This window comes from Microcaecilia unicolor, chromosome 2 (genome assembly GCF_901765095.1).
Source record: "Microcaecilia unicolor chromosome 2, aMicUni1.1, whole genome shotgun sequence".
Lineage (NCBI taxonomy): Eukaryota > Metazoa > Chordata > Amphibia > Gymnophiona > Siphonopidae > Microcaecilia > Microcaecilia unicolor.
Genome location: NC_044032.1, coordinates 435,507,868 through 435,522,203, shown reverse-complemented (window position 1 = coordinate 435,522,203; position 14,336 = coordinate 435,507,868). Strand labels below are relative to the sequence as shown.

At 41.1% G+C, this 14,336-nt stretch overlaps 1 protein-coding gene across 15 annotated transcripts in view; it reads right to left on the bottom strand.

The window, feature by feature from the left end:
* CAMK2D (calcium/calmodulin dependent protein kinase II delta) overlaps positions 1 to 14,336 on the bottom strand; it is a 559,079-nt gene that overhangs the window by 142,162 nt on the left and 402,581 nt on the right. For all 15 annotated transcript variants that reach the window (XM_030190831.1, XM_030190832.1, XM_030190818.1 and 12 more), the window contains exon 7: positions 11,237 to 11,339. In XM_030190831.1, the coding sequence (XP_030046691.1) occupies positions 11,237 to 11,339 (103 nt within the window). The remainder of the gene's footprint in view (positions 1 to 11,236; positions 11,340 to 14,336) is intronic.

Genomic DNA, 14,336 nt, shown 5'->3' with positions numbered 1-14,336 from the left:
GGACGTGTAGCAAAATCAAAATTGCCGCGTGTCCATTTTGGGTGTCTGACCTTACCACCAGCCATAGACCTAGTGGTAAGGAATCTGTGTGGTAACGACCTATGCGCGTCAGATGCCACTTGGCGCGCGCCCGCTATAAGCAGCAGAAAATAAAAAATATATTTCAGACGAGCATAGCGAACGTGTGCCAAAAGTGAAATTACCGCAAGAGCCACGCAGTAGTCGGGCGGTAAGTTCATTTTGGCGCGCGTAAATGCTTACGCGGCTTAGTAAAAGGAGCCCCCTTTCTTTGAATATTTCTTCAGATTTTCTCCTAATTTTCATTTTCTCCTCCCCCTTCCTAAGGAAGATGATCTGTTATGTTTCCTGTTCTTTCATGTTCTGTATTTCTTTTTCAAGAGAAATCTTGCATAATTGTTGATAAATGAATAAATATATATATAAAAAGGAGCAACCCTAAAATGGATGCTAACCACTAATTTTAAAGGATAATAAAGGCTTCTATATGATTCAGTTTCCATGTGAGCGGTGCCTACCCATGCTGAAAATGGAAAAACTTTATAGTCTATGGCATCTGGGGTTTACAAGTAATTTGGCATGCTATGAGACCAATGCTACAAGATACATTTTTAATGAAAATTAATAGGTAGGAAAATTGTGATTCTTTACATAAAAACAATAATTAGAGTGAGGCATGCAGCATTTTACACATCAACAAAAAGCAGATTCTCTCTCACTCTTTGAAGTCTATGAAAACAAGCCAAGATAGAAAGGAATAAAAATATGTTTGTATACATACATTGTATACACTGGGATAATGCGAGTAAAGGAATTTTGGATGAAACAGCACCCTTAAGATTAGGTTTAGGTAAAATGTCCCCCTGGTTTATAGGCGACTTGTTGGAACGCTGCGTAAGTCTAGTAGCGCTATAGAAATGTTTAATAGTAGTAGTAGTAGTAACTCTAGAGAAACTGTAGGAAAATGGAAAATTTGCTGTAAAATGCAGAGTGAGGATAATAAAGAGAATGTGGAGAACTGTAGTGAATAAATATAAATCAATGATAAAACAAGCAAAACTAATTTACTACACTTCTTTGATGGGGGAAGGACCATATAAATGCTAAAAATAAACAACTATAAGACACACTGTTGAATACAAAGGAGCTACTTTCAGTTAATGAATCTTGCTCTCAACCAGAGGATCTTGCCGGTTTTTTGTTTTTTAAAACAAGGTTGAAAAGATTAGGGCATCATTACCATCACAGCCACTGGATCCATTAGGTTTTGTTGAAGATTTACCGTGTAATAAGGAGAGTATTATATCTGACAGAATTTGGAAAACATTTACTCTCCCCCACTTTTTCATTGGTTGAATCCAGTTTACGAAAATATTATTCATCTCTCTGCAAGTTAGATGATTGTCCAGCATACTCAGGGACCCTTTTACTAAAGGGTTGCCATGCGTCAACCCGGAACTACTGCCGGCCCAACGTGGGGTGCCGGTGGTAGTTCTGGTGCTAGTTGAAATATAAAAAAAATATTTTCGTAGGGGTTGCCCGGCAATAATCAGGAAGCGTCACGCATTCCCGGTTACTGCCGGGTTAGCGCGGGAGCCCTTACCGCCACCTCAATGGGTGACAGTAAGTGCTCCACCCCCGAACCACGTGACAAGTTCAAACTTACTGCAAGACCATTTCTTTGTTTGGCCTTTTTACCCACTGCGGTAAAAGGTGCACCGACGGTCAGCAAAAATGGCTGCCGCCGAAGGCAGTTCTTTCAGAATTTATATCATACTTGATGTGATGTTTGGCAGATTTGTTTGTAAAAGGGATGCTCCCTGGTGATAAGGGTAATATAATACTTGCACCTATTCCAACAAATCTAAACACTAAATTCAACTATGTATCTAATTACAGACTGGTTGCTTCAATTCCCCTACTTGCTAATGGAAGGTATAGTAGCTCCTCAACTTAGTACTTATTTATTTTAGACTAGTAAAAAAGGCCCGTTTCTGGAACGAATGAAACGGGCGCTAGCAAGGTTTTCCTGGGAGTGTGTATGTTTGAGAGAGAGAGCCAGAGTGAATGTGCGGGTGTGTGACAGAGTGAGACTGTCTGTGTGACAGTGTGTGTGTGAGAATGAGAGTGTGTGACAGGGCCCCCTCCCCTGTTCCTAATGCCCCTCACCCTGTTCCCTCCCCTCTTTTTCCTCCTCCTTCCCACACTTTGGGTTCCTTAAGGCTTTCAAAAGTCTATGTACCCCCGTGGCCCTAACGCCCAGTATCCGGATACCCCACCGCTTTCCTCCTCACCCCTCTCCCAAGATGTAATACTTTCACATCCTTCCTTTTTTAAACAAAAGTGTCCTATCTACCCTGTGTACAAATGCCCGGCATTCAGATTGTGTTCCTCTCGTAAATTTTCATTTCTTTCATTCATTCAGAACTTGCCCCCCCCCCCCCCCCCCCCCCCCCCGAACACTTTTGGTTCCTTCAGTCTTTTAAAACTCTCCTATGTACCCTGTGTGCTAATGGCCAGCATTGAGATTGTTTTCCTGTCCCAAATTTGCATGTCTTTCAGTCATTCACAACTCCCACCCCCCTTCTCCAGTTTAACACTTTCGTTTCCTTCAGTCTTTTAAAACTCTCCTATCTACCCTGTGTCCTAATGGCCAGCATTCAGATTGTTTTCCTTTCCCAAATGTTCAAGTCTTTCAGTCTTTCAGAACTCCCCCCTCCCCCCATTTAACACTTTTGGTTCCTTCAGACTTTTAAAACTCTCCTATCAACCCTGTGTCCTTATGGCCAGCACTCAGATTGTTTTGCTTTGCCAAATTGTCTGTCACTGATGTCACTGAGGTCAGTGCCTGCCTGCCTAGCAGACCACTTCCGGCAGGCACGGTCCGAAGCACATCCTGTTGGAGGTGAGAATTATTATATAGGATGGTTCACAATTTGATTTCAAAAGTGGGTTTAGTACGGAGACCCTTTTGGCTACTTTATTATCAGAAATTAGGAAATAAATTAGTGTAGAAAAGAGGGTACTATTAATGCAGTTTGATATGTCCAATGCATTTGATTTAGTAGATCATAATACTTTGCTGAACCTGCTGAACTATTATGGCATTGAAGGGGTGATCCATGGCTGGTTTAAAGTGTTCTTGACTTTAAGATCTTATGGGGTGAAATTGGCAGGTGTGGCTTCATCCTTTTGGGTTCCAGGTTGTGGAGTTCCACAATATTAGAAACTTGAAACTCCTGCTATCACCGATATCGTTCAATATCATAATGACTCCTCTGGGTAAAACAATTGCCTACTTTGGGTTTTCATCCTTTTATTTATGCAGATGACCTTTCCACATAGATCTCATTTTGGGGCGAAATTTCAAATACACTATCTGATATAAAAAGGGAATTGGAGGGGCATAATCGAATGGGGCGCCCAAGTTTTCCTGAGGGCGTCCTCGCAGGACGTCCCTGCGAAGTGGCAGGGAAACCCGTATTATCGAAACAAGATGGGCGTCCATCTTTCATTTCGATAATACAGTCGGACCCCCAAATCTCATCGTTTAGGTCGACCTTAGAGATGGTCGACCTAAATGTTGAGATGGTGAACCTTAGAGATGAAACAAAAAAAACAGCACCACGGGCCTTTAAAAATGGAACACAGTTCTTTAATGAATGAGCCTTGACAAAAAGAAATTTAGTTATAGCCAGTATTATATAATATGACCTTTTTATAAAATATATTATAAATAATTAAAATAAGCGTTTTAAACATATAATATTAATATATGAAAAAATTTTTTGTCCAAAAGTAAGGAATAATATATTGTAGAGGAATATATTCGAGTTATTCCCCAAGTTTTCCACGTCATCACTGTGGTGAGTTACCATTTTTGTTTTGATTAATTATCCATTTATTTTCAAATTACTATATAATAATATATGAGAATGTTAAAATATCAAATGCAATGTTAAAATATTAAATGCTTTAGGTGTTTATATAGGCTTATATATGTATGCTTGATGAGTCTAAATATTAATCTTTGGTTTTATTCATTATATGTTAAAAAAATTTTTAAAATATATTATTTCTATGTTTTGTATTCTATGTAGACCCCTGATGCAGGTGCTAGTCACCGAAACACGGCCCGTGTCGGGTCTTTTTGTCAAGGCTCATACATTAAAGAACTGTGTTCCATTTTTAAAGGCCCGTGGTGCTGTTTTTTTTGTTTGGACTTTAGTTTGTACTTCGTTCCCTCTCTTTTGTTATATCTTAGAACCTTAGAGATGGTCGTCCCCGGTTTTTGGCGATAATGGAAACCGAGGACGCCCATCTCAAAAACGACCAAATCCAAGTCATTTGGTCGTGGGAGGAGCCAGCATTTGTAGTGCACTGGTCCCCCTGACATGCCAGGACACCAACTGGGCACCCTAGGGGGCACCTTAGTGGACTAACTGATGCCCTAACTGAACGGAAATAGCTCTTCCCTTACCGATTCGGAAAGGAACGGGGATGCATGAAGGAAATCGCATGCAAATGAGCTGCTCACTGTTAGCTCATTTGCACACGATTTCCTTCCTAAGGAGGGGAAGCCAGTGCAGAGCAGCCAAGCGTTATACGTGGCTGCTCTGCGCATGCCAAAGACTGCTTCATACACGCAGACAAGCTGCGTGTATAACAGCTGTCTACAACCTTAAAAAAACACAAGTCCAGGTGAAAACGTCCAAGTGCTCGTCAGGGACGTCTTTTTTTTTTTTTGAGTATGGGTGAAGGATGTCAAAGTGTAGGCGCCTTCGCTATGCCTCAGTCCCTGCACCGGGCAATTGAGGACGTCCAAAATGTGGATGTTTCTGTGAGAAGGACGTCCATGCCTTTGTTTTGCCTCAGACACCCCCTTTATGTATTTATTTGGATTCTGGATCACAAGTAGCAGCTGTGGGATTTGAACTGGCCACCTCTGGATTACAAGACCAGTGCTCTAGCCACTAGGCTACTCCTCCACTCCACTCCACTCCCTTGAAATTTGGCCGTCCCTGTGGGGGGGGGGGGCAGTTCAGGACGTCCAAAATGTTTGAAAGAAGGACGTCCACGCCTTCGCTATGCCTCCGCTGACACACACATACCTCCCCCCCCAGGGACCTGCATACTGCTGCAATGGACCTGAGTATGATATTTGAGGCTGGCAAAAAAAAGTTTTAAAGTTGTTTTTTTCAGGGTGGGAGGGGGTTAGTGACCACTGGGGGAGTAAGGGGAGGTCATCCCCGATTCCCTCCGTTGGTCATCTGGTCAGTTCGGGCACCTTTTTGAGGCTTGGTCGTAAGAAAAAATGGACCAAGTAAAGTCGGCCAAGTGCTCGTCAGGGAGCCCTTCTTTTTTTCCATTATCGCTCAAGGATGTCCATCTGTTAGGCACGCCCCAGTCCCACCTCCGACATGCCCCTGGGAACTTTGGTCGTCCTTATGACGGGAAGCAGTTGGGGATGCCCAAAATTGGCTTTCAATTATGCCGATTTGGGTGACCCTGAGAGAAGGACGCCCGTCTCCCGATTTGTGTCTAAAGATGGGCGCCCTTCTCTTTCGAAAATAAGCCTGAAAGTATCATCAATGATTGTATTAGTAATTGGAAGAGCATTAAAAGCATTACTCAGTACCAAAAACATAGTCTTCTCTCGGTTTAATTTTAACGTAAATGTTGATGCCCAACAGGCTTATTTTCGAAAGAGAAGGGTGCCATCTTTCAACACAAATCGGGAGATGGGCGTCCTTTTCCCAGGGTCGCCCAAATTGGCATAATCAAAAGCCAATTTTGGGCGTCCTGAACTGCTTTCCGTCATGGGGACGACCAAAGTTCACGGGGGCGTGTCGGAAGCATAGCGATGGCGGGACTGGGGCGTGCATAACACATGGGCGTCCTTAGCCGATAATGGAAAAAAGAAGGGGGTCCCTGACTAACACTTGGACAATTTTACTTGGTCCTTTTTTTTTTTTTACGACCAAGCCAAAAAATGTGCCCTAAATGATCAGATGACCACTGGAGGGAATTGGGGATGACCTCCCGTTACTCCCCCAGTGGTCACTAAACCCCTCCCACCCTCAAAAACATTTTTAAAAAAATATTTTTTCCAGCCTCTATGCCAGCCTCAAATATCATACCCAGCTCCATGACAGCAGTATGCAGGTCCCAGGAGCAGTTTTAGTGGGTACTGCAGTGCACTTCAGACAGGCGGACCCAGGTCCATCCCCCCATACCTGCTATACTTGTGGTGGTAAATGTGAGCCCTCCAAAAACCAACCACAAACCCACTGTACCTACATCTAGGTGCCCCCCTTCATCCCTAAGGGCTATGGTAGTGGTGTACAGTTGTGGGGAGTGGGTTTTGGGGGGCTCAGCACAAAAGGTAAGGGAGCTATGCACCTGGGAGCTTTTTCTGAAGTCCACTGCAATGCCCCCTAGGGTGCCCGGTTGGTGTCCTGGCATGTAAGGAGGACTACTGCACTACGAATGCTGGCTCCTCCCACGACCAAAGGGCTTGGATTTGGTCGTTTCTGAGATGGGCATCCCCGGTTTCCATTTTCGCCGAAAATCAGGGACGACCATCTCTAAGGTCGACCTTAAATGTTGACCTTAAATGTTGAGATTTGGGTGTCCCCGACCGTATTATCAAAATGAAAGATGACCACCCATCTTGTTTTGATAATACGGGTTTCCCTGCCCCTTTGTGAGGATGTCCTCAGGAAAACGTGGGCACCCCCATTCGATTATGCCCCTCCAAGTATCAATTAGAAACAAATCTCAAACTTCTTGGTGTTCTGCTGGATCCTTACGTTTGAAGGGGTGGATACAAAGATCTTTCAGTTGCTTTGGAAGCTTTGGTGTATTAGATTTTGCTTTGCTCAAGACAATTTCAGACTAATTGTTCAAACTGTGGGTTGCAAGAAATATATATTGAAGAGGTTCCAGACCTTGTTGAATACAGCGGAGAGATTGGTCTTTAAAATTTCTAAGTTTGAGCAGGTTATACCTTATATTTGAAATTGCATCAGCTCCCAGATGAGCCATGAATTATCTTTAAAATTTGTACTTTCATTTTCCATATTTTGTATGGATATGCCCAGGTTACATGAGTAATCTTGTTTTGTTGAGTATTAGAAATTCAAGCCATCTCAGAAATTTTTCTCTCTACACTATCCTGTATCTAGGGACACCGTGCACAAGACTGTTTTTGCAGATTTGTTCCCTTATCAGTCAGCACATTGGTAGAATTCATTACCTAGGAAGATTAGTTGTGAGACACATTATAATATACTATATATTCGTCCCAGAGTTGTATTCTCTTTTCCGGAACCTTATCAGCTTCATTGCATCTACTGTTACTCTATTTTCCACTTTGTATATATTCCAGGAGTTGGTACTCTGCTCTCCAGAACCTGTAAGCCACATTGAACCTACTGCTGTGTGGGAAAATGTGGGATACAAATGTAATAAATAAATAATAAGTTTCATAAGTTATTAAAGACTATTTTATTCAGAAATTATGTTGTTATTCAGTAGGTATGCTATGATATTGTTGTTGAAATTTTGTTAATTGTGCCAGGGATGCCTGGCTTTCTTATTTTGGAATCCAGACTGAACTCGAGAGGCTAGTGTGGGATACAAGTGTTAAATGTAATGTATTTATGGTGTATTCAGTCAGAAGAGCAAAGGAGAATTCAGAGAGTTCCCAAATTTTCTGAAGGGCACAAACTTGAACAGTAGAGTACCATAAGTCCAGAGTAATTCAACTCACTCAAAATCAAGGGGCCTTTTACAATACTGTGGTAGAGTTACCGTTGCATTGTCACATAGTGCAACCCCCAATGCGCACTATTTCCGGCGCGGCTGGAAAATATATATGAATTTTTCATGCAAAAATTCACTGATGTTACAGTAGGATGCCTTCTTCAGTCTACTGCCAATACTGTGCTAAATCAGCAGAGAAGAAAACTTTAAAAGGAATGTTTTGGAAGTATTTCTAAAGTAGGTGGCAGAGACAAAAATGGCAATGGAATGCAAAAAAAGCAAGGGATAAGCCCATAGGATCTGCAGTGGCAGAAGAGGATGGCATAGAAGCTCTGGAGTAATCTGCATGAACAGTGGTTACCACCTCAAAGAGCAGTGGTATGGTTGCCTCAGGTTTCCAAGAAAAGAATTGAGGTAACCAGCATATAAGGACCATGGTTAAAACCCAAGCTTCCATGAACACGGTGAGGCGGGATTTCTTATTTATTGAAGCACACTTGCTGATTTTGCTGGCTATGGAGACAGTCAGCCAGCAAGTAAACAATGCCTCTTAAAGATCAAGAATAACATTTGCTTACAATTGTGTGTGTGTGTATGGGAGGGGGGTGTATTTGTTGTGTTAGTTTTGTACCATTTATTTCTTTAGAGGAATTGAATACTTGTGAGCTGGAGGAATCTTTTGTTTTGTTTTTTTTTGTGTGGTTAGGGAACTGTGTTGCTTGGCATCAACTCTGAGCAGGAAAAGGGTAAAGCACAGCTAGTTTGCCTGTCACCAGGGATGATAAGGCCATAGCTGAGAAACTAAACAAATTATTTACTTTAGTCTTTACACAGGAAGATATAAGGGAGCTAGCCATGTTAAAAATGGTATTTAATGGTGATGATTCAGAAGAACAGAAACAAATCTCAGTGAACATAGATTATATAATAGGGAAAATCAACACCCTAAAGAGTAATAAACCACCAGGACTAAATGGTACACACTGCAGAGTACTGAAAGAACTCGGAAATGAAACTGCAGATCTGTTATTAGAAATCAGTAACCTATCATTAAAATTATCTATGGTACCTGAAACTTGGAGATTGGCCAATATAATACCCATGGAAAAAAAGGTGCAATTCCCCCAGTAAGCAGGATTTTCTATCTGTTGGTTGGGAAGAAAAGATGGTGACAGATGGAGTCTCCAATAGGAAATCTGACATTTGGGACATAAAGGGATTTTCTTTAGAAACATCTGGGGAAGAGAAAATTGAGATCCATACTACTGGATTTCTTTGCATGTATCCAAGATAAAGAAACTGTTATGTACCTTAATTTTTGCAAACCATAATGCAATGTTTGGGTCTTTCCAGATACTAGTTTAAAAAAAAGTCTAAAGAACATAGAAAACAATTTCTGGAGATGCACTAACACGTTTCTTTCCTTGATGTTCATTGTTTTTTTTTTGCTATCCTTGATTTGATCTGATATAATAATAATGTACCGCTTAATACAGTTAAGATTTAAAGAGGTTTACAATAAAACAGGAACAAGTGCAATGAATATTCTAACAAGTAAAACCAAACAATATAAATGTTTGATATTGGTTAATTGTTTATATAATACTAGTAAAAAAGGCCCGTTTCTGACACAAATGAAATGGGTGCTAGCAAGGTTTTCCTCGGAGTGTGTATGTTTGAGAGAGAGAGAGAGAGAGAGAGAGAGTTTGTGTGAGTTTTCCTCCCCTCCATCCATGTCCAGCATTTCTCCTCTCTCCCCTCCATCCATGTGCATCTCCTTCCTCTGTGTTCCCTCCCCTCCATCCATACCCAGCATTTTTTCCTCTCTCCCCTCCATCCATGTGCATCTCCTTCCTGCTTTCCCTCTCCTCCATCCATGTCCAGCATTTCTCCTGGCCTCCCCCTGCATCCATATCCAGCAATTCTCCTCTCTCCAAACCTTTTCTTCCACAATGTAGAACTCAGGCCGCAGGTGTCTACAATTCACTCACCACTCAGTGATACAGCCAGGATGTACTTGCAAATCCTGGGCAACAGCACAGCAGTTGTTTATCTTGTTCCATTATGTAATTAATAATAAAGCAAATGCGTTACTGTATTATAGGGAATCAATGCATCAAGTTTTTTCTTAATTCCCCTGTTCCTCTTCAGCTACGCCTCTTTTACAGTGCTGCTCACATACCCTCAACTTACTAGTTGGTAAGCTCTTCCCACCTTAGTGACACCAGCTACTTCTGCTACAGAGATCTCCGACTGAGCATGGTGGCCTCATTTTGACAGGCATCATAGTCAGAATACTAGATCAAATATGTAGACATGGACCTAAGCTTGGCTTCATGTACACTTTTGGCTATGTCCAAGTGGATGTTCCTCTCAGCTCCAAGGTCAAGTCTTATTTAATTAGACTTATTACGTGGACAACGACTCTCCTGAATCCTGCCACATTAGCTACCAACTGTAAAGCAGATACAATGGTCCTCACTTCATACTTTTGATGCACATTACTATCTGGACCACACTTTGCCACAGTAGTAGCCTTTGGTCATGCAGTGGTAGCCAATCTGTCCCTATGGACTAACAACTCTCACAATCATTTACGTGGGCTGCTCTAAAGACAAGAACAACATGAAGCTGAGCAGTCCTAAACTTGAGAGTCATTGATCTGTGTGATTCAGTCCTGCTTGTCGACAGAAAAAGCAGTGCTGCGTACCTGCAACAAGTGTTTTCTGTAGACAGCGGGACTGATTAAAGAACGAAAATCCTACACACCTTGCTGAGAGTTCTTTCTTTCCTTCTATAGTTTTAGAACTGAGGGACAGAGGAAATCGCTGTACATGGGAATGACCACACATGCTCAGAACATTACACTAGGTTCTGAGCTCTGGGAAAGCTGTTCGATCCCGGCACGGTTGGATGATGTCACCCATTTATGTGCTTGACTCAATTCTACTGCTTAAAGCAACATTTTAATTTTCTTTTTAAGATAGCTACTGTATTTACCTATGGATCTGTGGTTTTGGATTGCTCACTTTGGGCCCTGCTAGAGGCACATTAGCGTTTTTAGCACGTGCTGTGTAGGGAAGCACAATATTCCTATGGGCGCCTACGCAGTGCGTGCTAATTTGTGCACACACTAAAAACGCTGGCGCACCTTAGTAAACAGGGCCCTTTATGGTCAAATTGTGAGAAATGTGATTATTTTTTTTATTTCCTAGATCTGTTGTTATTTTTGGCATGTTTTAAATTATTTCTTATTCACCATTCTTGAATGTATTTTGGTGAAAACTTATAAGCAGAAAACAAAAACAAAGCACTTGAGATGGGGTAAAATAGAATAACTAAAGGTAATTAGAATTTCAGCTCTTACTTGCAGCCAAGCTGGGTATAACTATAAATAAAAAATCATAGCCATGAAGGAATGAATTAAAACAACAAGAAAATGTTTACTTACCAAACCAGGCCTGTTGGTCTCCTTGCACTTCTATAGCCAAACCAAAATCTGCCAGTTTCACTGCTGCTCCCTTAGATTTGCTAGCTAAAAGCAAGTTCTCAGGCTTTATTATGGAGAAAGAGAGAGCTGGAGGTGAGTACACAGTTTATGAAAGCAAATATTTAAACAAAATCTTTCATAGCATTGCCATCAACCCCCTCCCATTTTCAACAAAAACATAAAAATAATATCCCTTCTGGAAAACGTAGCAGCCTATTCTTAGTTTTTTCCCCACAGAGTACTCCCTAGTACTGAATACCGACACCATTTTTGTTACCTGTAAAAACTGATTCACAGTCTCCAATTATTAATAAAAATTCCCAGGCCCTACGCACACCAAACATTTACTATGAAGGCAGTTCTGTAACACAAGTGTTAACATTTACAAGCTCATTATGCACATGTTTAGAATAATACCACTTATACACATATATGTACTCAAATGTGCACAAACGTCAAAATTCTGCTTATGCACTGTTCTGTAAATAGCCGTGTAAGTTAAATAGTGCATATTAGAAATGGTAGGGGGCGTAGATATGGGCAGGGCTCAGACTTACAGTATTCTGTAAGTTACGTGCATAAATTACATGAATATCTGCCACACTTCAGTGCTAACGTTTACATCAGCAATAATGCACTTAGAACCCCTTGTACCAAGTTGCAGCAAAAAAGGGCCAGTGCTGGCGTCTATGCGTGTTTCACATGCACGCTGAGGCCCCCTTTTACCGCAGCTGGTAAAAGAGAAGTCTCGTCTTCCCACAAGAAATGGCTGAGTGGTAACCGGGCAGAGCGCAGAACTGTCTGATTACTGCTGGGTACACTCCAGCGCTGCAAAAATACGTTTTTGTAGCACCAGAAATGACAGCGTGCTAGGGGTTTGGAAGTATTGCCGTGCTGCTGCGGTAGCCCGGTGGTACTTCCTGTACAGCAAGTGGTAAGCCGCATTGGGCGTACCGCCGCTTAGTAAAAGGGGTGCTTAAATGTTAAGCACCTATGGTTATTACACTAGTATTCTATAAAGCAGAGGTTTTCAACCTAATCTTTGACACACTCCCTGCCAGTATTTCAGGATCCCCACAATGAATATGCATGAGATGTCCATACAGTAGAGGCAGTGCATGTAAATTTATCTCATGCATATTTACAGTTTCTTCTTTTAGACTATCCCAATTCCAGTATAGTTACAATTATTACCATTCCGACACAAAGTAACTACTATTTAAATCGGAATATTCTTAATTAGCTTTATTACAAAACATAGCCTAAAATATATCAAACTGTAACTCCAGTTCACCTTATTACATAATAATACTCTCACATACACTCTCTTCTCTCTCACCCATTCATTCAATTAAAAATATATTATTCTCGTCTTCTCTGCTGGAGGTGATGGTACCTACATAGAAAAACTGTTATATTTCCTTCCTATAACATAAACCATCAGAATGATTTCACATACAATATCATAGTGTTAATATGTTTTACAAACGTCCCAATCCAAGTCCTGTATCTTTAAATAGCTTTCAACCATCTTGGATCTTGAGATAGTGAACTAACATTTTCACCAACAGTCTTTTCAACGTATTTCACATTCAGTAGCCACCATGTACTTCACTTGTAGAGAAAAAAGTCTCTTTCCTAATATCGTAATGCCTTTATACACACTGTTCCTCTCCTGACTCCCATCTCCTTTACTGTTTCTTTCGTGCCCTTCTTGCGACAAACCCGACACAGTCACCATGTTTCACTCTAGGCAAATTCAAGGGGTTTAACTACCACATATAAAATAGTATTAAAGGAAAACTGTAAACTTTTATTATCTATCCCCAATCCCTTGCACATTTATCAAATATTAACATACCTGTTATAATTCAAAACTTTATCGACTCCATAAACGGAGCAGACCACAAACCGGTTCTTGGAACAGTGGCACCCTGCACACTAAATCCACATTGAATCTATTTAAATAGGTTGAGTATGTCATGTTCGAATCCCCAGCTACTCAACTTCCTTATTTAAACTAGGATTCACTGTACCCCATTCAAAAATTAATCGTTGTTCTTTATAGAACATTTTCTGCATAATATTTCCCCTACTGTGAACATCAAACTGGATTAATACCATAAATCTAAAATCATTTATATCATGTTTAACTGTATCCCAATGCTCCACCAATGGCGCTTCCATTTTATGAAAACTGATGTTTTCTCAAATGTTGTGCCAGTCTATGTTTAACCTTTTTAACTGTCTGGCCAATATACCACAGTCCACCCAGACATAATATGGCATATATTACCACTGAGGTATTACAGTCTGTTTTAGATCTTAAATAAAATCTCTTTTCCTTCTGTTGATTAGGTATTTGAATCCAATTGGTTTCCATGGCATCTTCACCTTGGGCACTGGACTATGGAGTGCCACAGGCATCCATATTGTCTCCCATTTTATTTAACATCTACCTCAAGTCTCTGGCTGAGCTGCTTCAGTCAACGGACACAAAATTCTACATCTATACTGATGATGTGCAACTACTCATACCCATTAAATGATATCTACCCACAGCTCTGAGTAAACTGGCTGCCTGCCTAACCGCAAATCAGGAATGGGCAAACAACAACAAACTTTGCCTGAACCCAAATGAAACAGAGATTCTTTGGGTACCTAACACAAGTGGACAAATACCGGACTTCAAAATACCTTTTGCGAAGTATGAACTCCCCCTAAAATCACAGGTCAGGAATGCTGGCATACTACTAGACTCATCACTCACTCTGATCCTGCAAATTCAAACAACCTTAAAAAATGTTCTCCATCATCTACGGCAGCTATGAAATCTCTCTCCACATATTGAAAAGACGAGTCTGATCACAGTGGTCCATGTCATGATAACATCATGGCTAGACTACTGTAATGCCCTGAACACTGGCCAAACCAAAAAGGTTTGTATCAGCTCCAACTAATTTAGAATGCTGCAGCACGACTGAGAGAAGGCGTAAGTGGCGTGACAGCATCACACCCTTCCTGCAAATGCTACACTAGCTACCAGTACCTTACAGGGCTA